Here is a 26,478-nt window from a genome sequence, read left to right on the forward strand (position 1 = left end):
CACAAGATTACAAATACAAGATTTTGACAGATCTTGCAATAAATAAATTGTGTGTGTTTTATTTATTATCATTATAGAACTGCATTTTGGAACTATTCAAATTATTCTGGAAGTTGCAGTGGGCGCTGCCATCACCATTTGGGCTGTATTATTTGCATGAGCCTCCAGATCTTGCATACTACAAAGCTATTTTAAAGTCTCATAGAGAATCGGTGCAGTGTTGACCTGTTGAGCCACGTGACGATGAACATGGTACACAAATCAACCCACTATAAATCTTATTTTGCCAGTCAAACGTTTCTTAAATTGTCCATTTAAATGAATGGGATTACTGCTTAAATGAAAGTGCCACAATATAAAATTCAGTTTAGCAGTGTTCAGAGGCAAAAGTGGGCAGGGTGGAATAAGGTCAATAGCTTCTCAAGGAGGTTTAACTCATAGTTCGTTTTCTCCAAACCAAATGTTAAAAAAATTCTCACAAGACCTATTATTTATTTGTGTGATCAATACTCAACTAGTTCTTCAAAAGTATGTAAAAGGACTATATTTGCTGTGTACCCTCATCTTCTTGTTCATTAGGATGTGTTTTGGGCTGAGTTTAGGTGAAGTGAATGAGTCTTTGTCCAACTGCGGTGCTGTAAAGAGCCAGATGAGCGGCAGGTATCAGGGAGCTGGGTCCAATCGTGCCCAGTCCAGCCCAGTCCTTCTGCAGAGCCAGCCCCAGCGATGCCACACTCGTCTGGAACAGTGCTTTCGGACCTAAACCGGCGGCCATTTTGAGTTTCTCCAGTTCTGCCTCTTGTAGTCTCTTCGCTTTGGCACGTCGGTTCTGAAACCAGATTTTGACTTGGGTCTCGGACAGTGACAGTGAAGAGGAGAATTGGGCGCGTTCGGCGATGGATAGGTACTGCTTCTGATGGAACTTTCTCTCCAGGGCCACGAGCTGCGATGTGGTGAAGGGTGTTCGAGGTTTACGGTTGGTCTTGTGTTTCCTCAAGGTGCAGATTGATGGACTGTGTGAATCTGCAATCAAGTCAGTAATAGGTTACAACAGGTTTCATCCAGTTCATCCAGTACTCTTGTAAGTTTCATACTTTTGGATTATCTCAGTAACAATATTTTAACAATGCATCAGGGATTTGTAGACATTTTGGTCACATTTAAAGGTCCTATATTACACAAAATTGACTCTTGGGAATTTGAATTTATTTCTTTGGAGGATAAGCTCCTTGAGATGTGTCACCATCTCGTTTTCAAGGGGGGTCCTTTCAAGGGGAGCTTTAAGCCATGTTATAATGTTGTTACCTCCTAAAAAACACACCGGTACCTGGAGTGTTTTGTTTCATTCACACATGTATGAGTAATCCTTCATTATTAGTCTGACTACATCTCCAAAGCTCAAAATGTTCTCTTCCACCTTGTGATGTGGTATATTTAAAGCAAACAGCTTTTACCTTTTGTTTAGTAGAAATTGTCATTTCCAGGGCTAAAATCACCCAAATGATTCTAGTGAAGGTGAATGGAGTTTAAAAGGTGGAACAAAGTGTAAATTTTCAAGGTTTCAGGGTTCATGCGGGAATGAAACAAGATACTTTTTGTTTTTGATGAGGAAACAGCATTACAACATAGATCAGAAAATAGTGTAATATGGGCCCTTTAGTACAAGTCTAAATATACGTTATATCCTATCTGCATATCTCTAAAAACCCAATTGCGCTATTGTCTAATTTTCAAAATATCTCCCACCTCTAATGTATAATTCAATTACATTATAATTTATTTTATTTTCACTATTTGCATTTTTTTTTTTTCTCTTTTCAAATAATCCCCGCCAACTAAGTGCACCAACAAGAAAACTATTACTACATAAATTATACTTTTGCCTATTTTACCATGTATGTGTTGTCGTGGGTCATCAGTTCAACTATACAATGTCCTGCGTGTAAGTTTAAAGGTCTTGATAAGTTTACCAAGATTTCAAAACTTGAGTATGAAAGAAATTTAAAACCCTATATGTCACCCAGGTAGGTTCCACTACAAAAGAAGATTAAATTCTGACAACTCTTAAAAACTGATACGCTATATTTTACAAAACCTTTTTTTTACAACTGCTAGAAGGTCAATATTTGTATATGTTTAATACTAAAGCTAACACCAATAAATTCCATATTAATAAAAAGTTACAAAAATAGAAAGTTAAAACCATATATTCTCCATGGAGGCACATTTTATGCTATACTGTGGACGGTTATAGGCAAAGGAACATTGCTCTGGAAACAAGTAGGCAGAGGCCCTCCTTCAGTTCGCAAAGATGCAAATGAAAAAAAATAAAAACATGCTTTGATTTTAGTATGTTTAGCTAAAAAGCTACATACTATGGCTTTAAAGGTGCACTGCATACGTTTTTGCTTGGGGGTCCATCACCTGCTTGTTTCTATGGATATGTCATTGCTCTGCCTGGAATGCTCCACATTAAACAGCTTTACTTAACATTTCTTCAATTACAGTTCTACCTTACATTTATTCAATTACAGATGGCTTTATAGCTCAAAAATAACAAGAAAAGCAGACAATCTAACTGTGAGCAGGGTTACCTCTCCACAGATCTGACCTTTAACTTGGTCTGGTTTAGTTTCCATGAAGACAGAAAGGTTTAATGTCATTCTGTGAAACATTCCGGACTAAGCAATAACATCCCCATGGAGATTTGACAGAGCCTCCACTAAAAAAGTTACAATGCACCTTTAAAGAAACACTGCTGGCATGTGTTGACAATCTGGTAATAGCAACACTTTCCAGCTGATGCCGTACTGCACTATTGCTTTCTGACTAAATTGAAAGCAGTGGGGCAATGGTGCATTTCACTTACACTGAGCTGCAGCCGTTGTCGTGGGGATAGGTGTCAAACATGATTGGTCCTGCCTGTCCACCCGCTCACATTTGACAGATCGCAGATGGTGAGATGTCTTTGCTGCATCCCGTTCGTCTTCATTTATGCTCTCATTTCCCTGGCGACCCCCCACGCCCTCCTGGGGTTTCCTGTCCGACATGAGTGCCTCCACACTGAAGGGCAGTTGTGACACCTTCAGTGCTGGTAGCTGTCTACTTGCTTCAAAGAATGACATACTTTTTATTTGTCCTTTTTGTGGAACCAAAGATCGATATCTAATTCCCTGCCAGAAAACACATTACTTCTGCCTCGTGGAGCGCAAACATACAGTGCCTGTATCCAACCGTGTCCCAGTAATAAGTTGGGACTGAGTTCGCAAAACTTTAGGCGGTCCAATCTCTTTTTTTAGGATTGAGGGGAGGTCTTAAGGAAATTGCTCTGTGGGAAGACTTGATTTGCTGCTGTGATTTTGGGATAATCCACACCCACCACCAGACACTAGGTCAGCCGTTTAAGAGCAATTAGACACACTATAAGCTTTTGTTTATAGACAATTAAAATGTAATCCACTGGTAATATAGTAAGAACTTTAAAAGTTTAAAAGCATTTCTGTGGCGCCTTGCTGGCTCATGTTGTAGAACGTAGCTCCCATACCAAAGCGCTCAAATAAAAATGAAAATGAAGTAATTTTCATTCACCAACTCTCTCTCACTCATTTTCTTACCTGTTTCCACTGCCAAAAATGTACATCTAAAAACACATCTAACATTTTAACTCATCTACAGCGACAATGGCAAAAAGAGGTTTTATTAAATAAAATACATATACAGATAAAATATAATTTGTGCATTATGTAATTTTTCTGGAGGAGGGTCCATTTCCTGCTTATCTCATAGACATAATGTTAAACATCCATCTACATAGGACCAACAAGTTGGCCAAAGTTACAGGTCACATCTGTAGAGAGGCAACCCTGCTTAAATAAGAATGCATTATTGTGTTATTGAAGATATTAGACAAGTTTAATGCCATACCATGGAACATTCCAGACAAAACACTAACATCGTTATGGGAACAAGCAAGTGACGGACACAGAACTAGAAAAGTTTCACGGTGCACTTTTAATAACCATAATGTAAAAGTCTAGATATGAGCCTAAATGTTACATGAATGATTGAGTCCTCAACCAAAACTACAATGCTAAAGCCCTATTGTATTAAAAGCATTAGAGTTCTGTATTTTGGCCCAACAAAAGCTGATGCACTAGACTTGACACAATACTTGTCTATGTTAGCACAGTGTCATAATGTTAATCAATGGGTCTTTGCACTGTACAGTAACCAAACAGCTGAATAAGAGAGTCTGTGTAGAGAGGAGTTACAGCACTAAATGACTGTTATTATATTGTTGCTATTAACGCCTTGTAATTAGGCTCGATGAATCCGGTGCTTTTAAGGAGGATTTAAGTGTAATGGTGGAAAATTGTTACCTTCCGGAGGTGTGTGGCGCCTGCAGCGATTAGTTTGAGTCTGCACTGGTGGAGATACTGGAGTACGGCACACATTATGAGATGAACAAAAGGAGCTCAAGTGGCACTAGGGATGGTACTATTAAAAATGGTACATGTAGAAAGTGATAGCGGCTCTGCTGGTGGATCCTCAGAGTGAACACAGTTTTTAGACAATTTTACATTTGCTTTTTTTTTTTTTTGTAAAATAAATATGTATTCTGCTTGCCATTTTGGACATAATACTAAAAAACAAAATACAATAAATCTTATTTTTCCTGCATTTTGAATGGTAACAGTATTTATATTAAAGGTGAATTGCGTAACTTTTCTGGTGGAGGACCCATCAAACACTTTTCTCCATGGAGATTATCAAACCTTTCTATCTTCATGGAGACCAAACTAGACCAAATTACAGGTCAGATCTGTGGAGAAGTAACCCCACTCACAGTCAAACTGCCTGTTTCTCTGGGTATTTTTGAGCTATAAAACCAACCTGTAATTCAGTTCAATAAATGTAAGGTAGAGCTGTTTAATGTCATACGGTGGAACATTCCAGGCAGAGCAATTGATTATCCATAGAAACAAGTAGATGACAGACCCCCAACCAAAAAGTTATATAGTGCACCTTTAATTACCCTCAGTACATTAACCACTTTTATTCCAATCACAGCCATGGCAGTTCCTTCTCAAAGAAATAAATTATGCATGAAATTCATTATCAGTACGGTCTGGCACTAAGACGGTCACAATAACAAATTTTGAATAGTGATATATTGCTGAAGTAAATATAGACAATAAATTATAATACTGAAACTAATTCATGCCACTGACACAACAACCGAAAAGAAGATTTAAACCACAAAAAAAAAAAAAAAAAAATCTAAATCTACAATATTATTAAAAAAGCTGCAATAAATTAACAGCAGAATGAAGCACTTATATAGCTTGTATCTATAACAAATCATAGAAATTCAACCTTCTACAGCTTCTTATTCCAAAAAAACTATACACACAATAAATACTGAACCCCCCAAAACATTGTTCCATCTATAATATATATTATATATATATATATATATATATATATATATATATATATATTATATATATATATATATATATATATAGTAATTATTGTGACAGGCCTATCTGCCACCAGTATTGTAAAACCAAGTACTATACTATCTTAGTTGGTAAAAATAGTTAGCAAAAACACTTTAACTACTTTCAGTTATTATTACTCTGTTCATATTTGTGATTAATAAACTCTCACCACACCAGAGTCACAGTTATTTGGCATTTTCTGGCATTTTATCTCTGATATTTTATGACATACAATCCTAGTCAAGGCCTGGGATCAGCATAACAATGGGGAGAAAATACAGAAAAAATCTATTCTAGCCACACTTCAATTAAGTTTTTACCATAAAAAGGGTCTACTATGGGAATACTGTTAAATTGGTACAATGTAAGACTGACTATTACACTGGCATTATACTCAGATTTTGGGGTTGGCATCTGCTCAGCCTCAGCGTCTCCTTCAGTGTTTAAACAACAACCCACAGACTCCTTTACTGGAGCCATCGCACAATAATCAAGTCAAATGACACCAACACAACCACATGATGTCTTTATAATTACAACTAAAAACCATCCTGTAATGAGGCTCACAATTTCACACAAAAGAATGGTTATGGCACACTTCAACCTGTGACTGCAGAAAACTGTCTAAGCGTGGCCTCTAGTAGTGGGGTACTTACTAATATTAGTATGCAGTGCTAAATAGAATCTAACCTAAATTTAAATTAATAAAAAAAATAATAGCAATAGTAGTACTAATAGCAGGCCCGTCCAGAGAAATGTGGGGACCTGGGGTAAAAGACACATTTTATCACACATCACACTCATCATATTAATAGGCAGAGATTACAATTTTGGGCTCCTAAGACCCTGAGGACAACATACACCTTTATCTCCTGCCTGTCGATTCCCCTGACCCTAATATTAATTGTAATATGTAACTAAGAAAGGAGAGGGAGATATGAAAATACAAGTACAAGTAAGTTATGGGTAGTGGGCTGTTGAAAAATTGTTTTTCAACTTAATTCTACATCTTTTGAGCAACGTAACCCACATAGCATATAAAATGTGTTAATGAATTTAAAAAGACGTTCTCATAAAAAACAATACATAATTAAACAAAGAAAAAAAACACATTTCAGAACATGTTTGTACATATCTAAACTACAGGGTCAGCAGTTTCTATATAAGACGGGATATGTTGTTTGTTGAGGAAAATATGGTACTTAAAAAATTTGAAGTATGCAGGTACAAGTATGTACTACTCCTTATGCAGGAGTAGTACAAGGGTATAAATATTACTCAAAAATCGAGTTTGAAATTTTCTCTATCAGTCTCCAAACAAAGAGCTCTTGGCTTGTGATTCGCAGCTGTGTGGAAAAAAAAATATATATATAGATATATAGCTCTATCGATCTATCTATTTATCTATCTCTCTCTCTCTCTCTCTCTATAAATATATATATATATATATATATATATAGTATAAAATTTAAATATAATCATTCAAGTCATGGCAGTTGGCCTCTGTTGCTGTTAATTGAACTGTTGTTATTTCAGGCAGTAATTATCCACTGGGAAACTGATAACGGTCAACTGCATTTTCTCATTATTGCATTTTCAAGCCTCTCACTTGCTGCAATTATTCCTTCATGGTTTCGTGACTGAGCATGCACAGGGCACATTGCATTTGCGAACACTGTTTATGTTTATGAGGGAAGTCAAGAGGGCCAGAACAAATGCACTACAGTCAGGCAATGATGAAACATGCTATTAATCACTCCCCTTGTCACAGTAAATGACTTATGTTAATGTGCAATGAATTATCTTTAAGTCTGCGACAAATCCAAATGTTTCAACTCTGACAAACATCTGCCACAGATTAAAGGTCCTGCATTACGCAAAATTGGCTCTTTTGAGCTTTAAGTCATGTTATAATGTTGTTACCTCATCAAAAACATACCTGGGGTTGTGTTTTGTTTCATTCACACATGTTTGAGTAATCCTTTATTAGTCTGTCTAAATCTCCAAAGCTCTGTTCCAACTTGTGATGTCATGTAGTGGTAGTTTTCAACAACTACCTTTTACCTTTTGTTCAGTAGAGATTGGTAATTCCAGGACTAACATTATCTAAATGATTCTAGTGAAGTTGTATGGAGTTTTAAAGCACAGTGGAGCACTTCCAGAAAACACTCTGTTTCACCTTGTGATGGCAACATATTATATTATTATATCATATCATATCAATCATATCATATCATATTATATTAGAAAATATTTTCAGTCTGTCTCAAAACTATTAAAATAGCATCCCTGATGATGTATCTTCTCCTTTTAACTGTGGTCCATACTTGTAATCTCAATTAAGGTGAAACAATTTGGAAAAATATGTAACTGCAGTTTTTTTTACGTGCATTGCGATTCTGACTAGAAATGCAGTTTATGTTTTAACAATAGGATTCTGTTCAAAGTTAACAGCACATCCGGAAGAATTGTGATAAAGAACTGACAAACTAATACAAGAATCATATTCCAGGACATGTTTAGCTACAGGATTAATTAAACCTGTATACAGCCCTACAGATGAAGATAATAAAAATACGACAAAATACTGATCAAAGAGATCTGCTCTAAAATGAACCTCATCCATCAAAATGTTATTACACTGAAGGAAGATTTAAAACAAATTGTACAATGCTGCTTTTAAATTGATTCAATGCCATATGTATATGAATGTGTGTGTGTGTGTGTGTGTGTGTGTGTGCGTGCGTGTTGGTGTTTTAACAGCTTAATCAAAGGTTTGTATTTTTTGTTTGAGCTAAAGTCACAAATGCCTCCTCGTTCACAGGTGGACACATAGCACTGAAAACCAAGTAAACCAAGCTCTTTAAACATTCAAAACCAGTTAAGGGACTTCTTGGATTTTGTGGCAATGGAACAGGAGGTATCATCCTTCAAAGATTTTAATAATAGATTCAATGCAACAGAAAAAAGTCTAAGCATAAATAAGTTCAAAAGATTTTTCTATGTAAGACAGTAGACACCCTCTCATTTGTTTTAAGTTGCATATCATTTTTATTATTGCTTACAGAATAACAGAATTTAATATCTTATGTAAAAATTATGAATGTAGGGGTGGGGGGAATTCTAAATTGACTAGAAGCTGTTGTTTGGTGTTTATGACACAGTGAGACAAACCAAAAGAATACATTTTATCTCATAAATACATGGGTGTACGGGATGAAAGAAAGTATGTAAAGTATTGGCGCCCTCTGGTGGATATAAAAGTAAATGCCAGTGCCAATTAGGAGTGAGAACTGATGTGCCTAATACAATATGAAATATAGTCATTGTTTTAACACACAGAAAGCACTACTTTAGAATACAAAAGAAAAACAAATCATTTATTTGGAACAAACTCATGCTTCAGATGAGTTTTGGGGCCATAAATAAACTGTATAAATTGTAGGCCTAATTGCCACTCGGGGGCACTGGAAGTTTTCCTTTTGTTAATGCAACATTTCACTTTAATGTGTTGTGTACAAATCAGCATTTTAAAATGGTTATTTTTTTTTTTTTTTCTTTTAATTGAACCAGTGCTATTATAAATAATTTTACATAAACTCAAAGGTTCCAAATCTTATTCAAAGACCAAACCAAAGACCAAACCTATAACTCAAACAAAACAACTAATTCACATGGAGAAGGACCTTTGATGCCCACATATAAGGATGAGTTGACACATTCGGTGTATGTTTTAAGTGTGGCTGCAGTTGACCTGAGAGAGGGACACCAGTCTTTGACGGATGTGGTTGTTCTCTGCCAGCATCCGAGAAATGTTCCTCAAAACGGCCATCTTGATCTATAGACACAGAAGGACATCACCATGTAAACTTTTTAAACTGTGTTTCAATAGCAATTTTACACTGGTCACAGAAACCGTGAATAAAAGGATGAGATTCATCCCTTATTTTCTCAATTCAATAAAATTTATTTTCACAATGTTCAACATTATACATTTATACACTCATGCTTCATACATACCACATACTACACATACATTTATTATAAACATACTTCAGGCTGACATAAATACATTACACATTAATTTATATTTTTAAATGCATGTTGATTTACAAAATCTGAATGAACACAAACCTACCTTTTCTTTTTCACCTTTTGGTTGTTTTTCCTCCTGGCTGAAGGCAAAAACGTCTTTCATTCCAACAAAATCTGAACCATGACCAGCATTACCTAGCATAGCAATTATAACAAACATAAATGTAAAACATTTTAAAAATTTAAATTTTTACAGTTCATCTCATGTTGAGTGGATTATTAGCAAAAGATTATTTCCAGGAGCTATGCTATAACTGCATTTGTTCACCTTACTCACTTCTGATTGATGCAAATGGATGCAAATTTTCACTTACCCCCTATCCCCACCCACTGTTCTGTATTGCTCAAAAGATTCAAACCCTTGGTGTGGGGTTCAAAATTCTACATAGTCATTATCATCAATAAACCACAGAAAGGAAAATATAATCCGCTGCTTTTGCTACAGTAAAATTGAATAAGGTGGGCCAGTCAGCTCTGCAGTTTTGAACTAAAGTCAATGTACCTACAAGCATAACTGTTTACAATTAACAAAATGAAATAATGACCTACATATGCTATAATTTAACATTAAAGTCGTAAAAAGTCTAATACGCTCTCTTTAAAAGTACAGTTACAGTATCAGTACTACTGGATCTTTACGTCCAGGGAACTACCAACGTTTGATTCGGCTAATGTTATGATTAGCTTGACTGATCAAACAAGTTAGCATTAATAACTGTACTTTCTGACTCTTCTCTCTGGCTGGCTGTGGAGGTTTTCTTCAGGCACACTTCGGGTTTTAAAACAAACTGTGGTCCCGTGGCTTTGCTCTTTTTACCCAATGACCTGTTAGCAGCATTGGGTAGCTTGACTTTTAGCACTAGCCCGGTTTTCTTGGCAGGCCGCTGCAGGTTTCCGCGCCTCAGTTTAGGAGCAGGAGTTCGGACCAAAGAAGACACTAAAGAACAGCTCATGGACTCATCTCTTTGGCTGGTGCTGAGCTGAGAGCATGGCTGAGAGTCAAACCGAGGCACAAACAGCGTCCTCTTCAGCGCCATCTTCTGTTTAAGTGACCAGATTCTCAAAATTAAAAACTGGGATACGCTCGGGTTGGGCTTGTTGGGATAAATAAAACCGAGCGTGCAACATTGTCCATTCTAATCTGAGTGATTTTTGCATTTTAATTTTAATTTTAATTTTAATTTTTCAAGCTCAATTTTCTGTCTTTTAGCTTAGGATGACCAGAATTTCAAAATCAGAAACTGGGGCACTCTCGGTTTGTGGTGGTTGATAATAATAAAATTGTGAAATGAGTAATGAAGGAATTGTTCTGCACTGGGCCCATTCATGACATAACATGAGTTAGTATAGTCAAATTTTCTTTGTGTTTTGTCCCTAATTACCCAGGACAGTCGCAGGTTTGAACCCTGTGTCCTCTGTCCCAGCAGGTTTATCCAAAACCATTGACTTGTCCCAGTTTTAAACAAGAAATGTCCCAGCTATCCAGATTTTTAACCAATTACTCACCAAAAGTAAAGAGTGGAATATACTGTTATTTGTTTAGTTAAAAATCGAAATATGTACTTGAAAAGGCCATTAAGGTAAAAAAAAAAAAAAAAAAAAAAAAAAAAAAATGCAACAACAGAAGTTCCTCAGATTATGACTGACCCACAAGTGAGTCAAGAATGGACAATGTATCGCACTCGTTTCATAATTTTATGCAAGCCTATACCAACCTTACCAACCCGGGTGTGTCCCAGTTATGAATTTTGAAAATCTGGTCACCGTATGATAGCCTGACTTTTTTCTTCTCTTTAAAATCTTTGTATACTGTGTAGGCTTTGTCTGTGTGTAGTGGTTCTTGATACGCTGACTCCAGCTTGAGTCCTCTCCTTATGAAGCTCCCCCAAATTCTTGAATGGTGATTGTTTTTTTGCATCCTTTTGCTGGTCCTTTTCCTACCACATTTTTTATGAATATGCTTGGATACAGTGAACTACCAGCTTCTTTAGCAATGACCTTTTGTGTCAATGTCTTCTGGACATCTATCCAGTCAGCTGCCTTCCCATGTTTGTGCAGCACTGACCCAGACTGAGAGACCATTTAAAAGGTTAGGAAAAATTTGCAAGAGTTTCACTTAATTAGCTAATTAGGTTGTGACACCATGACTTCCCAATATTCAGCTTTTTCACAATATTAAAATTTTCTGAGACACAGAATTTTGGTTTGTCATTATCTGTAAGCCACAATCATAAAAATTCAAGAAATAAACTCTTGATATATATCACTCTGTGTGTAATGAGTCTATATAACTTATGGGTTTGAAATGAGTAACAAAAATATTGAACTTTTTCAATATATATATATATTTTTTACTGCATGGATGTTTAAATGTTAAATAAAAATAATTTGAAAAAAGATAAATAAAGTTTTATACACATACAATAAACTGACTGTGACAATGTTTTTAAAAAGAATTTTTAATAATATAATATAATATAATATATAATAATAACAATTGATTTGACTAGTTTTATTGTATTAATGAGGACTATTGGAGTTAAACAAAGCTTTATTTTATATTTCTATTCTATTTTTACCTGTATTGTGCAACACTTTGTCTTTATGAAATGTGCTATATAAATAAAGTAAATTAGATTGGATAATAAAGGATTTACATCATGAAGACCTGATTTTTACTGCCCATAAGAGAGACACGTCTTCATAATGTGTGTGTACATACAGTATGTTAGTCCTCACTACATGATTAGTACCCACTCACAGAAAGCCTTATAATAAATACGATTCATTTATTACAAAAATACTTTTCAGAGAGTCATCTGTATAAACACAGAGGACATTAGCATAAACACACTCTTAAACACAGTTCGCACATGTTTTCAGGACCTGAGAGGAAAAAGTCAATTTTGCTATACAAAAGTTCAACATTCAAAGGTCACACTCTGGTTTAAGGTCAGCTATCTCTACGTTATTGATCAATTGTAGAGTAGTTTTTCAGTTATTAGTATTGCACTAAGTAAACAAACACTAAGCTCAAGGCCAAACCTAGAGTGACCACTTTTATTTTATTGTAGTTATATACATTTGTTGAGTTTTTTTATTATTTCTTTGGTAATATTGGAGGCATGCTCTCTGGCCAGACCACTTCAATTACCATTCTGCCAAAGAATGTGCACAATAAACAATGGGATATGAAGTTTATATTCCTTAATAAATTTTTAACTCATGAACTTGCAGTGTCCTCATTCTCCACTTGAAAAGATTCAGATATGACTCTGAGTTTCAAATGGAGAAAGTGATGCAACACATCCAGCTGGATAAGGATCTAGTCATTCAGTCCAAACCAGTAAACATTCAAATCTTATTTTCTTGTCATATTTTACTGAGTGAAAGTAAAATATTTAAAAATAAATACAGTTATATTGATTGATTGAAAGATTGATTGATTGATGCTTTTCCTTTTGCCTTTTTCAGGGGGCTGGATGTTTCATATTGGTCAGTATCATTTCTCATTTGGGAAACTCAGCTGAAGAAGGTATGATACTTTCCTGAATGAAAACATGTAAAGAAATATATCATACTTGGTGTAATCTTGTACTACTATCTAAATGTGTTTGTTTTAGGACATTACATTTGTGAGGGGCTTGGCCAAGAGGGCAATCCCCTTGCAACCCTCAGGAACACTGTGTGTCCAAATCAACTATACAAGACATCAGCCATAAGAAGTCCAAATGGGCATTTATCCTTTTGACTTGCAAAGACCTGTCTCCTTTCACTGCCTTACTCCTCATCAGTGTATCTCCACTTAGGCCTATACAGGAGAGAACACAAAGAGAAGTGGTCTCTCCTGTGAAGGAGAGAAGGTATACAGGAGAGAATATACCTCTCCTGGAAGAGACATGGTCGCTCCTGTGACATGTGAATGAGAATTCACCTTTTCCATAGATTAAAGAAAAATATCTTGGGGCCAATCAGCTATGTGGTGACTAATGTGTGGTCATTAGTCTGGGGAGAGACTAATTGTATTTAAAATCTGCTGTTGAAACTTTATAACTTTTAGATAGCTGGATAGGTTAGCCCCCATCATGCTGAAACCTGCCTCATTGAATCTCTACCACTGGGTAGTTAGGCCTATACGGGACAAAACAGAGAGGAGAGAACACACAACCATCTTGGGGCTAATCAGCTATGTGGTAACTAATGATCACATGTAATTATGCCTTATGAGGGACTAATTTTATTTAAAATCTGTTTTTGAAACTTTGAAGCTGTTGTAATGTGTAAAAAGTCTATGGGCAAATTAGTTATGGGGTTCATAGTGTGTGGGACTGTGCTCCATTGGCCTTTGTCAGTGGGCATGACCCCTGTTTGAAGAGTTTGAGGAGGCAGGTTTTGTGAAACCTGACCAGACGCTGTTAGGCCCTGGCAATATCCAGAAAAATCTGGAGCACTGCTCAGAAGCGTGGACTAGAGTCTTAGGACTTTGGTGAAAGCTTCATGTTTGTATTTACATGTGTTTTAGGGACAGTATAGACCCCATCTGTAAGTTGATTTGATTTTTTTTTTTTTTTTGTCACTAATAGATGTAAGACCTCCGCTCACCTTCAGAATCACCTGTGCTCTCATGACTGAATTTCCAAAACAGGTCAAAACAAACTGGGAAGAAAATGTGAACAACATTCAGATTTGGAATATACTGCGATGGGCTTGACTAAGAGTCCCCTGCAGCCCCGCAGGAACATGGCTGACTTACAACAATCAACATGTGTCCAAGTTAACCATATAGGACATCTGCTGAGAACAAAGGTCCTACAGTATATCCTTTTGTGCCAGCTGTAGAGAGTGGACAGCCTGGATGTGGGGCTCTATTTGACTTCACATGGGTGAATCCCATTTGAAATGACCTGCCTATTTTGAATCTGGTGAATGTGCACCACTGCGTAGTGAGGCCTACAGGAGAGAGAACACATCTGCTCTATTGCCCTTTGCCTTCAGTGGGTGTGATTTACCCTTGAGGACTTTGAAGAGTCAGGTTTAGTGAAATGGGATTTCACCAGAGGTTCTTTGACCATGACAAAATCCAAAAAAGTCTGGACCACAGCTCAGAAGCTTGGTAAAAGCTTCACTGTTTGCATTTACTTGTGTTTTTTAGGAACTGTACAGACACCTTAAAATGCATTGTCATCTTGCTTTTACTGGTGGCAAAATGAACTAAACCAGACACATTGTGAATGAATAACTAACATCATCATATAGCTGCTGTGAAAGCAGTTGACCTGGGTTCGAATTCCTGGCCATCACATAGTACTGGTACTATCCCCAATAAGACTGTGCATCTGTGGAGTTTGGGGGGGGGGCTTTATTTATGCAACTTAGAACCAACTACATTGTAGGAAAAAATTTGTATTATGCTGCTGAGGAATAAACACAAGTAACCCATATTATTCTATTCATATTAAACAGGTGTGCCGGTAATGATCATACAATACTAAAGTAAGCATTAAGTATTCTGACATTATACAATGATAAAGGTGCCCAGAGGCTCATCCATTTGTACCAAATGACTACATGATGCTGTGGAATCCTACCCATATCACTCATTCAGAAACTTAAACTGGAGAATAAAGTACGTCACAGTGAGTGTGTATCACATGTAATGTGGTGAAAATGGGTGTAAATGAATACAGAATACAAGAAAATAAAGATCACGCTGAATTCAATTTCAAGGGGTAAATAAGAAGTAATTGCATTTGGCAGATAAGTACCCAAATATATTAAACCCTTTAATCATATTCAGTAATTATTTAAAGGTAACATCTGTGATGGAGAGTGCAGTTTTGCCTGTCTCCATGGAGATGTCATTGCTTTCTCTTGAATTTTTATGATTGTGGCTCACAGAAAATGAAAAAACAAAATTCTGTGTCTCAGAAAATTTGAATATTACATAAAATGAATGTACAAAATTATATTTTAAACAGAAATTTCAGGCTTCTAAAAAGTATGTTCATTTCTATGCACGTATTTTGTTGGACCTTCTTTGGCAAGAATTACTGAATCAATGTGCCGAGGCGTGGAGGTGAGCACCCTGTGGCGCTGCTCAGGTGTAATGGAAGCACAGGTTGTTTTAATAGTGGCTTTCAGGTCATCTGCATTGCTGGGTCTTGTGTCTCTCATCTTCCTCTTAAAAATATCCCAGAGATTCTCTATGGGGTTCAAGTCAGGCGTGTTTGCAAGCCAATCAAGCACAGTAACACCATGGTCATTGAGCCAATTTTTGGTGCCTGTGGCTATGTGAGCAGGTGCCATGTCCTGCTGTAAAATTACATAAGCATCTTCATAAAGCTTGTCAGCAGAAGGACACAAAAGTGCTCTAAAATGTCCTGGTAGATGGCTATGTTGACTGTCAACAACACTGTGGACCAACACCAGCAGATGATATAGCAAGATACTACTTGATTTCCAAAACATATGCAAAATTTACTTTCATTTTAAAAAGAGGACTTCAGACCAGCAAACGTCCATTTTTTTTTCCTCCACAGCCCAGGTAAGACACTTCTGACATAGTCTCATGTCCCATATATCTGATCAATAAGTGACTAATATAGACTGTAGATAATCTTGTAAATGTCATGTTTATTTTTTCATACCATTTTTTTTTTTTTTTACTTTTGTGTCTTTGTGGGGGCAGTTGAGCCTTTTAGTTTCAGTATGCCAAGAGCCCAGTGAGGCTTGAAGTCTGGTCCTATAAATAATCTACCTCTGACCTGATTCAGCCTAACCCTCCAGATGTGTCTAAAATGGATGTGAACACATGGCCTACTGCCATCCCTTTGAACAGAACTAGACAGAACATTATGTTCTTTCCACCATTTCACATTAGACAAATAAAATAGGACTGGGGTTGAGTCTTGTAGGTTATTGACAGAAGATAGCCATTTAATCAAGTCAAGTGTGAATTGTCTAGAAGCATACTAAAACAGGTTTACAATTCTTACCCTGACATGGATGCTGGTCATAGTCTGTACACAGTATATGATGCTAGTGTTCTGTCAGTGCTGTAAACTTTGGTGTGAATCAAATGGAGCTCTCCCAAATGCAGAATTTGTGCCCTCTAGAGGCTTTCTCCTGCCACTTACTTCCGCACTGCAACAATCCCTAGAATTATGCATTTTTAAAATCAGTTCTAAAGTAGTTGATATTTTGACAGGTTAAGTTAATTCTCACAAGGTATTATTATAGGCTCTTATAATAATACCCATTATAACTGCAGATGCTATGTCACCTGATAAAGTAAGAATCTATTCATACAGGGACAATGTCAGTTTTTCTTCCTCACAGCTGTTTTATTCGTTCAACATCTCACATTACAAATACTTCAAATGTATGCATACAGTTACAAACAGTTGGCAGCAAATGAATAAATGACATTAGATCTTTGTTTTACTTCAATACTACAAACCAACTATAAAAACTGACGTCTTGTATTTTTGCAGAAATTAATCAGGAAGAAAATATAAAAATTCAAACTTGCGTATAAATGTGAAATGACTGAATGAAAAATCAAAATTATGTCAGGTAAAAAAAGTTAATAAATATAACCTTCCCAGCATATAATTAAAAACTATTGAAATTTTGCAATCAAGTAATACTAACAGACATAATTTTTTTTCATCTGAAAACATTGAGCACAATACAGCAATTAGAAAAACTAGACACATCAACAAGTTAAACACATCACCCAAAAATATAACAAAATCTGATCAAAATAATAGTTATACATTTCAATTGAAAATATAGCAAACGCTAAATACATTATCGACCTAGTATATACAATGTTTTCAATCACAGTAGCATGGTAGTAGCAAAATAAGTAAATAAGCACAAAACTAATAAAAATAAATTCAGGTATAAATTACTTTTTTCTTGCAGACATCAGTATGAACAATAGGAAACAAATGTGTAAATGACTGCATGGTTTATAGGGATTAAATGACATACACTGTAGAGACTTGTATCTGGAAAGAATAAGTATTGCACATAATGGCTCAAAGTTATAACTTGCAACATTAAATCACATTCAGGTTATGTCCCAAAGCATGCCACATCACAAAGGGGTCAAGTGATCAAGTCTCCTCACCTAAGTCCTACAGAGTGTCCTCTATATTACAATACAAAACGCATCCAAAGAGTTGTTACGGTGTAGATTGCATAAACATCATGTCTGTGTGAGGAAGGCAGACTCCATCATGTAAAGAGAGGCTACAAGAGATCTCAAAGAGAGATAAGGAAACCAATGTGGGTAAGGAAAAGGAGATCTAGTGCATTACATTAGGTCCTGCATTAACACTAGCCTTGTTATTTCTGTATTACGTTATGCATGCCAAGAATAAGTAGAACTTACAGGCAGTCCCAGAAAGAGGATCTAAATATTCAAAGAGCTGATACTCACTCCAGTGATTTAAGGGATTCACATTGACCAAAGCCAAAACATTTACCCTACTCATTGACTACACCTAGGAGCAAATATCAGAATATATTTTCAAGACTATCAAAACCAGTTTAGAAAGGTTTTGTCATGCCATAGGATCCTGTTCCATTAGGACAGAGGAAAATCCACATATAACTGGCTAAGAGCAGCCTTTTTTATTCTACAGAATCACACCAATGCACCAGACATGTTTCAGATTTACCAGCACTTAAATATATAAAAGCTAATTGAAAATTATATTAATATCATTCATTTTTCTTTTTTTTAAATTAAGTTTACCATAAATGCAGATCTCTTAGTAACAAAGGTACAAAATTATTTTTCACCAAGTGAAAAAAATGAGGTATTGCAAAAGGAGTTCTCCCATCTGTGAAAAATGTGCCTAAAATGACTATTGAAAAAAATATTTAGAAAAGTAGTGCATAATAAATGTATATATGTTCATGACAAAATAATCAGCTATAAAACACTGTACAAAAATCAGCAGGCCATGTATAAAATAATATCTTTATCTCTGTGACAGCAAATTCTAGCTACTACCAAATCCAACCACAACACTTGTGTTAGAAGCTCCAGTCTGGTAGAGCGTGCAGTGGTACACCATGAGGACAGCTCAGGGAAACTGGACTGTGCATTCCCATTAGTTTGTACTACATTAGCATGTTAGCTTCCAGTGCTAATATCCCTGACAATATAAAGTGAACAAATACTACTGCCAATACCTGAACCCTGAGGGCTGTGACGTTTTTAGCTGAAATTTAAAAAACAAAAACTTCAAAAAACTTCAGCAGTCCTCTACAATGACAAGAGGCCTCACTATTGTCCCACAACCTCAGATCTGCTTTAGTCCATGTGTTTTAGGCCAATCTTTGGTTTGCCCTTTTCTGGTTACAATGTGTCTTTTTAAACCAAGACCTAAAAGCGCCAAGTCAGCATCTTAAATGTGTGCCAGACTGAGGGGAGAATTTAGTGACGTGGCCAGATGCTATACAAAAGGCTGCTTATAAACTCAACCCTTCGGCCATTTTAAATGATGCTCCATCTCTTCTAACAAATCCTTCACACGTCAACCTTTGGTAAATGGTACAGTTGCTTTCTTATCCTGCAAGCAAGAACACAAAATGCCCCTTCTCCATCTGAACTAGTTAGTGTACTGATTCAGGTATGATAAACCCTAATTAAATTTTATGTTTCTCTTGACAACAAATGCAAGCAGCTTTGCCAGCCAACAAGAAAAGAAAAGTCAAGTGAGAAAACATCTAATCCAATGCATCAATATGCTCATGCTCAAACGTCCAAACATAAATGGGATTTCTCTCTTATTTAACATTTCTTCTTTAGAAGGTCCAATTAAAATTAAAATAAAAAATAAATTAAGTATTTTTAACTTAAAAGAAAAGTGCATTTTTTCATATCATAGCCCGTACCCATTTCCTATCTTCTCCTCCCCTTCTGCATCATGTCCCACCCTATCCCTCTCGCCTCAGTTCCAGCGGAAGGAGATGTGTCTCGGGCGGTCTCCTCCCTCCTTCACCAGGGGCTTGTGAAACTCTCGTCCGGCCCGGGAGTGGATGGCGGCCCAGCAGTACTCGCAGTAGTACTGCAGACACGTCACGTTGGCGCAGAAGAAAGGAGCAAACTTCCCCCCACAGCGAGTGCCCTGACACTCGTCACACAGCTGGTCATCCAGAACATATGGCTTCACTTCCACCTGGAACACAAATGCATGCGTGTCTGAGGACCTTCAGACCTGAAATACTCTGTACAACCAGTACTCTACCAAGTCAGTCATCAGAGTCTAAATGCTATCAATAGTGTCTAGTCTTCATATAGAAGCCTGATAAAGAACAAAATACAATGTAAAAACTCACCCGTTTATCTATCTCCCCATGCTGCAGTTGAACAAATCGGGCACTAATGGCTGCTATGTAGCTCTGCTGATTGGAGAAGGCCACTCGCCCCGCCCCTTTGGGATACTTCAATTCAGGATCTGTGTCAATCCCAGCATAACACACTCCCCCATACAAACGGTCCATGATCATGGCCAGCTCCACTGGAAAAAGACCATCAGTGTCACAAAACTGGGTCTGGCCAAAAGAAGCTCAATGTATTTGGGACAAACCTGCACGTAAAGGGCGAGGAACACCGCCAACAAAAATGGTCTTTCTTGGGTCCAAAGGCTGGGAGCCGTCCATGACAAAGTCACTGTCATTGAGGTTCCAGGGCCTTATTTGCACCTGTGGTTCAAGAAAAGGCCGTGGTATTTCGTATATTTCTGACAAAGCACAACTGAACGAAAAAAGAAAGGCGCACACACTCACAGGCTTGTCTTTGATAGTCGGGCTAGAGACACACAGGTACAGTTTTCCATCCTCTTGAATACAGGCATCAATCAGAGCCTGAACAGAGCTCTCATCTTGAAAAAGCAGGAATGCATATCCTACAATACACAAAATAGTTTATACAGTTTGGGAAAGTATTAAAATAACAGATTTTAATAGCCTCATTTTCAACACTGTTGCACACAAATCTTTTCAATATTGAGATTTTCAATATTGAGCTAACCTTTTGGCGGAAAATAGGATTTGCTTTCTGCTTTGTGTGGCCAGTCGACAAATAAATGACCAAATCGACGGAAACTGGCAGTGATCTCATCTGCAGAAAGGAAGCCAAGTTATGTAGCAAGTTAATACAATATTGCCATGTTCAAATGTTTACCTAATAATGACCTGAACGGCTTTACCTTCATCTATGTCTGGAGGCAACCCTCCAACAAACACCTTGCGGGAATATCGCTCTACGCGTTCTCCATTCAGATGTGGAAAACAGTGGGCGGATCCCAGTCCACCGAGTCCCTGGTCTCCAGACTCATCATCTCCAAAAGAGCGCTCATCCTCCATTGGGAACAGGGAAGAATGCCCTGCAGTGAGAAATATCAATGACTGCACTGCTCTTTTCGGAGGTCATACAAGGATTCTGCATTTTATTACAAGAACACACGTCTTATTATGAGTCATCAAAATATGCATGAAGAAAAAACAAGCCACAATTCAAGCTTAGACTTATTAAAAGACAGGCCTTGAGGTAAATGTAGGTCTAAAACAAGAAGCAACCCATTTAGAACAATTAGACATACAACCACACAAGACACACAGAATAGGGATTTCAGTGGCTACTGAAACAAAAAACTGGCTTCTGTGAAAACTAAAAAAAACAAAAACTAAAAAAACAAAACAAAAAAAAAACAAACAAAAAAAAACACACAAACAAACAATTATTACCTCGTCGTCTGCCATAATTTCTTGCTGCATGTAAAACAACAGAACACTATTGAAATACAGGCAATGAGCTACAGCCAACCAATTGTAACATAAAGCCACCCCATTTGTTTTAGACCATCATATCTGCTATAATGCCACATGCTAGTAACAGTAGGCTTGTCACATACCATTCATAGGAAGAGGTCCATCTCCACCCTGATGAGAGAAGCTATAGCGACCTGAATGAGAAAAATCGTAAAGAACAGTATATCATCAAATTGAATTAAACACCATAAACAGAATTAAGTGCTTGCAGTTTAACATTTGATCTGTCTTTAATGAAAACTAACACAGTAGTTTTTACCTCTATAAACCAGGTCATATTTCAGTCTTCAGTCTAAAAATGTTAATGCTCTTTGATTAAATCTTGTGAATCTGATTACTAGAAAGCCATTTGCATTTTTTCCAAAGTTGTTCAGTTCAACAGTCTAATGACAACAGCACATGGAGAGGTTTTCCAGAAAATACCATGGGAAAAACATGACCAAGATTGTACAAAATTGATATTACTGGTTGATGATGGGTTACGTAATTTGTGAGTCTTAAAAAAATAATTTTCTTTACATTTATAATCCTTTGTAAAACATGCAATATGCAATGTGTACGTAGGCTTATAATTTTATAGCCAACATAGTTCATATATTTATGTCTTAAATCAAACAATAACAAAAGAATCACAAGATAAAAAGATCAACATTTTGTATTTTAACCTGTCAGTATAGTTGCATGTTCAATCCCATATCTTGCATAAGATACAAAAGAAATGCCCTGTCAACAGTATTACCATGTTGTAAAACAAATGCCTGAAAATCCTTTTATTTATATACAAGCATCAGTGAGTAAAGCGGTCCCCACCTCCCCATTGTTGGTATGGGAACTAACCTTTCAAGGAATCCTGCTCAGCCCTCATAATGTCAATCAGGGAGTTCTCCAGAGACTGCATACTGAAACCATCAAAGGAGCGTGTTCTTTCCTGCAAAAGAAAAACAAAGACTACGATTATCTTTCCCTGTATACAACGTCAACATCTAAAACAGAAAGGTGCATGCTGTTGTGAACCATTTGAAAACTACAGATATATGGCTACATATAGCCACAACTATGTGACAGCCATGCCACCTAGGGAATGCCCAATCATCTGATCTTGGAAGATTTGTACCAGATGGAGAACACTGGGAATTCCAGGTGCCATAACAAGGTAGCAGTGGTGAGTGCACACAGCCTTTTGTCCTTGGGCAAGACACTTCTTGCCTCTTGTCATCACTGTCCATACACACTGGGCTAGTGGCAAATACCTTCATCACACTAGTGTAGTAGTTTTAAAATTTTGTATACATTTATTTTTTTGTGCTTTAGGATTTGACATCACTGAGAATGCTTTGGGTAATGCCTAAAAGGACAAGATCTCGGAGACAGAGTGGAGTTTCCTCTACAGGATGGCTGGGTGCACCCTTAGTGACACGGGAGGAACTCTGAGTAGAGCCGCTGTTCCTCCATGCCGAGAGGAGCCAGCTGATTCGATTTGGTCATCCCTGCTTGGAGAACTGCCTCCGCTACCCAACCCCAGAAAATGGAAGAAAATCCAGTGCAGTGCAGTAGCATGTTTTTTCTTCCAGTTAAGAGCTGGTGTCAAAATCTACAATTCTTGTCCTTCTGAACACATTTGAAAACTAATTCAGCTTTTTAGTCAAAATGGCTAAAGAAACCTTTTGCATAAAATAAACAGTTCTGACAGTGTGTACTGATCTTCCACAGAAGCTCAAAGCACAAGACTAAATCAGGACAAAAGTAAAATCATGTGATTGCCTCAGATGATAAGGCTTCTTCTTTGACCAAACGATCAAGATAAGGCCGCAGACATGAGCACTCTCAATGCAGTTCAGTTCATTCATTTAGACAGCTGTACTGTCACATATCCTGTTTTGCACAGTGGCTCATTAGTGGGATTGGATACAGATATCGGTGTTAAATTGGATTAGTGTAAGTTGCCTATTCTTATGCAGCAAAACTATATCTTGATTCCTATATATAAAGCAAACAGTATGTTTTGTAATGAATAATAGCAACATTATGCATTTTGGTAAGCAGTTTTACCCACCTGAAAAGGATAGATGTTGTCACTGCGATTCATGCTGTCTTCCACCCAGCTCTTGTGACTGAAGCCAGAGTTATTTCTGGGGAATTTCTGAGAAGCAACCTAAAACAGTTAGGTTTTTGCATAACCATCCAACTTGAAAGGGCATAATGCTAGGTATATAAATATGAGTAACAATATCTGTCATAAAATACCTCATATAGCAATGATTGTATAGTTCTTAAAATAACAATTAAAACATGTCTAGATAATTGGTGGTTCAGGGGTGATACATTCGAATTGCTTCATATAAAGATACAGTGATTGACTGTGGGTTAAATACAGATGAGAAAATTTTTTCCCGCCATACGTTCTGATGTGGTGCAGGAGTTACAATTTACATTCAGTTATTCAGTTTTCAACACAAATATACAATAGGAATACCCATAAATGTTGATTTTAATGATTTATGTGATTAGACCTGCTCTTATGTATCCAAACAATGCCTATATTGGTCAGGGAACAATGATTCATATCTGAACTGCACACTCCACAGGCTTATACTGCTGAAATGTCATCAAACTGAAAACCAGTGATAATGGAATATATATGTGAATATTTTCAGTCCCCATACCTGGTTATTGGTAAAAGACTTCTTCAGTGGAGAGATGGAGTTAAGGCCTGTCATTCCTCCGCTGACACCTCGACGATACTCGCGGACCCCCTGCGTGCCACCCCACCCTCCATACCCACCGGGACTCCAGGAGGTGGATGTGGGGGTGGAGGGGCTCTGGTAACTTCCCCAAGGTGACGGAGGTTTGCTCTGAGTGGGAGTGAGGTGTGGCAGCTGTGTGAACGCCCCAGTGCGATGGGGGTGAGGGGGAAAGGATGGAGGGTGGGGACTGGCAGGGGAGCGGCGGTGCTGCTGTGGGATGCCTTGGCCATGGGGGTGGTAGTGCTGGGGGTGTGGGGTCGGCGGAGCAGGGTGATGCTGGGAGACGGGCCCCAATTGTGAGAAACTGCCCCCTGCACCAAAGCTTGGGCCTGCATGGTGAGAGAAGTTTTGAAACAGGAGGGGCGGACCATTTGCATTGGAGCCAGGAGGCCCAAAGAATCCTCCAACATCCTCTCCGACCACAGGAGACTGGGTGGATGGGACTGCAGGGGACCAGTTATTAAAGCTGGTAAGGGAGGAGGATGAGGAGGTGGACTGTGCACAAGTTGTGACCATGCCCAAACCCTCCTGATAGTCGAATCCACTTAAGACTGGGGAGTCCAATCTGAGCTTCTCTTTGCCTGCACTGCTCTCCAGTGAACCCTTCTCTAATGAGCCCTCCTCAGACAGGCCCCCCTCCAGCTCCCCTAGGGCTCCACTGGACTCCTGCTGCCCAGGTGGGCTGCTGGGCTGCGCTTGGTTCTGAGACTTCTCCTGAATGTCCTGCAGCTCCAAAGGCTTGGACTTGTCTGACTCCAGAATCTCATCTTGCATGTTACTGTGTTGGGCTACGGCAGGGAATAGCCAGGCACTGCCCCCATTGGTGGAGCAGGTGTTATTTACGAAGGAAGGGGGGCTTGGAGGGTTTGACGAGTGGTGAGGGTTCTGGGGTTGTAGGTGAGGTGGGATCCTTACGGGAAAACCAGATTTGTTACCGCTGCCGTTCTTCACAAGGACTCCAAACCCGTAGTCCCCCATTTAGGACGCCCAGTAAATCTTCAAGTGTCTTTTGGCTTTCACCTTTTTTTCCTAGATGTGCACAAAAGATGGAATTATATGAGCAGGTAGACGTGACAGTAAGCATAATGCATTTACAACTCAAGCTGCTGAGGCCATTTAAAAGCAGAATCGCAGTAATGCGCCTAGGCTGCACCCTCCCTAGTCTTGTGATGCAATCAGTGAGATTAAATCATTCACTCGCCAAGCCATGGGAGGCCTGGATGAAATACAACACGGAGAGCATGCAGGGCCAGACAACCATGGAGAACAACCAGCCTAACCAAGGCAGCGAGCTAGCAGCTTGTCCTGGTAAAGCTGACGTTTCCAAAGGTCGTTAAAGGCAGCTAGCAGCAGCAAGCTAACAGCTGCTTCGCCACCTTCCATGTGCCCTATTAGTCATGCACAGAGCAACACTCAATTATAATCTGCGCATTACATTTACGCATAAAGGGTACACGCTGTGCTCAAACTGCACCTACCAATTTATTTATCTTTTTGAGCAGTAACCTCGTCATACGAAACCTTTGAAATACAGGAAAATGCTGATGACGTCTCCTGTCTCTTCTGAATCTAGGGTAGTTCCCTTTCCCAAGCCGCTAGCCGCTAACATAATAGCCGAAAGCCGCAGAGACGTAGCATATGTAGCGCACATCTAGGAGCAATAAACGCGTTCACTGCATTTACGTCGCTTCAGTTTCTTTCTGCATAGACGGCTCTGCTAAAAGCGAAGGACGGAGGAATTTTCCAGGACATGACAAGTTGGTGTATGGCTCTTTAAACGACCTCGTCTGTTTCGCGTCCTGTATGTTCAATGTCACACAGCCCACGAACCCTTGCCATCATTTTTACGCATCAAGCAGCAACCTAGCGCACGCACATCGGTCGTAAGACATCCATAAATATGCACTGTTTAGTCGAGTATAGCTACCTTCAGTTTGGCGTCATGACCTTATCGTTTTGATGTTGCCATATTTCAGCGTTTTTTTTTCTTTTCTGCATTTCCTAGGCAGCCGGTGTTAATGGTCGGACCCTCTCTTCTAGATGACAGCTGGGCCAGTCGGGACACACTTCCGTCTAGAAGCCCCGCCCACGCAATCACGCACCAGCCAATGAGCTTCAGGATTTCCCTTTGGGGCCCCACCCACGCACATGGAGGACTGTGACCCGATTGGGCCATTGACGTGTGCATTACGCCCACCACACTCCTTCTCAATGAATGCACTTGCTCTTAAGACGTTCTCCTCCCAAATAAGGACGCCTTTTAATTCATGGGAGGAGTTGTG

The 26,478-nt window shown here is 38.2% G+C and overlaps 2 protein-coding genes across 5 annotated transcripts; both read right to left on the reverse strand.

Moving 5' to 3' along the window:
• Positions 1-481: 481 nt before the first annotated feature.
• LOC110162418 (homeobox protein MSX-2-like) lies at positions 482-10,713 on the reverse strand. 2 transcript variants are annotated; one of them, XM_055159417.1, is made up of 4 exons: positions 10,321-10,713; positions 9,643-9,734; positions 9,259-9,342; positions 911-1,023 (listed from the first exon to the last, which is right to left on the reverse strand). In XM_055159417.1, exons 1-4 carry the CDS (start codon positions 10,634-10,636, stop codon positions 994-996), a joined length of 522 nt encoding a protein of 173 aa, XP_055015392.1. In that variant the 5' UTR covers positions 10,637-10,713; the 3' UTR covers positions 911-993. The 2 variants fall into 2 exon arrangements, with proteins under 2 accessions (XP_020782972.1, XP_055015392.1); XM_020927313.2 differs by lacking the exons at positions 9,259-9,342; positions 9,643-9,734; positions 10,321-10,713 and adding an exon at positions 2,870-3,220 and having other exon boundaries at positions 482-1,023.
• A 6,204-nt stretch (positions 10,714-16,917) lies between these two features.
• LOC110162298 (cytoplasmic polyadenylation element-binding protein 4-like) lies at positions 16,918-26,269 on the reverse strand. Of its 3 annotated transcripts, none has more exons than XM_055159342.1 (12): positions 26,124-26,269; positions 24,116-25,225; positions 23,506-23,592; positions 22,290-22,380; positions 21,536-21,586; positions 21,369-21,392; positions 20,831-21,007; positions 20,653-20,742; positions 20,409-20,527; positions 20,210-20,324; positions 19,959-20,140; positions 16,918-19,798 (listed from the first exon to the last, which is right to left on the reverse strand). In XM_055159342.1, the coding sequence occupies exons 2-12, from the start codon at positions 25,172-25,174 to the stop codon at positions 19,571-19,573; spliced, it is 2,223 nt and encodes a 740-aa protein (XP_055015317.1). In that variant the 5' UTR covers positions 25,175-25,225; positions 26,124-26,269; the 3' UTR covers positions 16,918-19,570. The 3 variants fall into 3 exon arrangements, with proteins under 3 accessions (XP_055015317.1, XP_055015316.1, XP_055015318.1); XM_055159341.1 differs by having other exon boundaries at positions 23,506-23,604; XM_055159343.1 differs by lacking the exon at positions 21,369-21,392 and having other exon boundaries at positions 23,506-23,604.
• Between the last annotated feature and the right edge of the window lie 209 nt (positions 26,270-26,478).

Source organism: Boleophthalmus pectinirostris, unplaced genomic scaffold (assembly GCF_026225935.1).
Source record: "Boleophthalmus pectinirostris isolate CB_2022bp ecotype Guang Dong unplaced genomic scaffold, ASM2622593v1 HiC_scaffold_23, whole genome shotgun sequence".
Taxonomy (NCBI): Eukaryota; Metazoa; Chordata; class Actinopteri; order Gobiiformes; family Gobiidae; genus Boleophthalmus; species Boleophthalmus pectinirostris.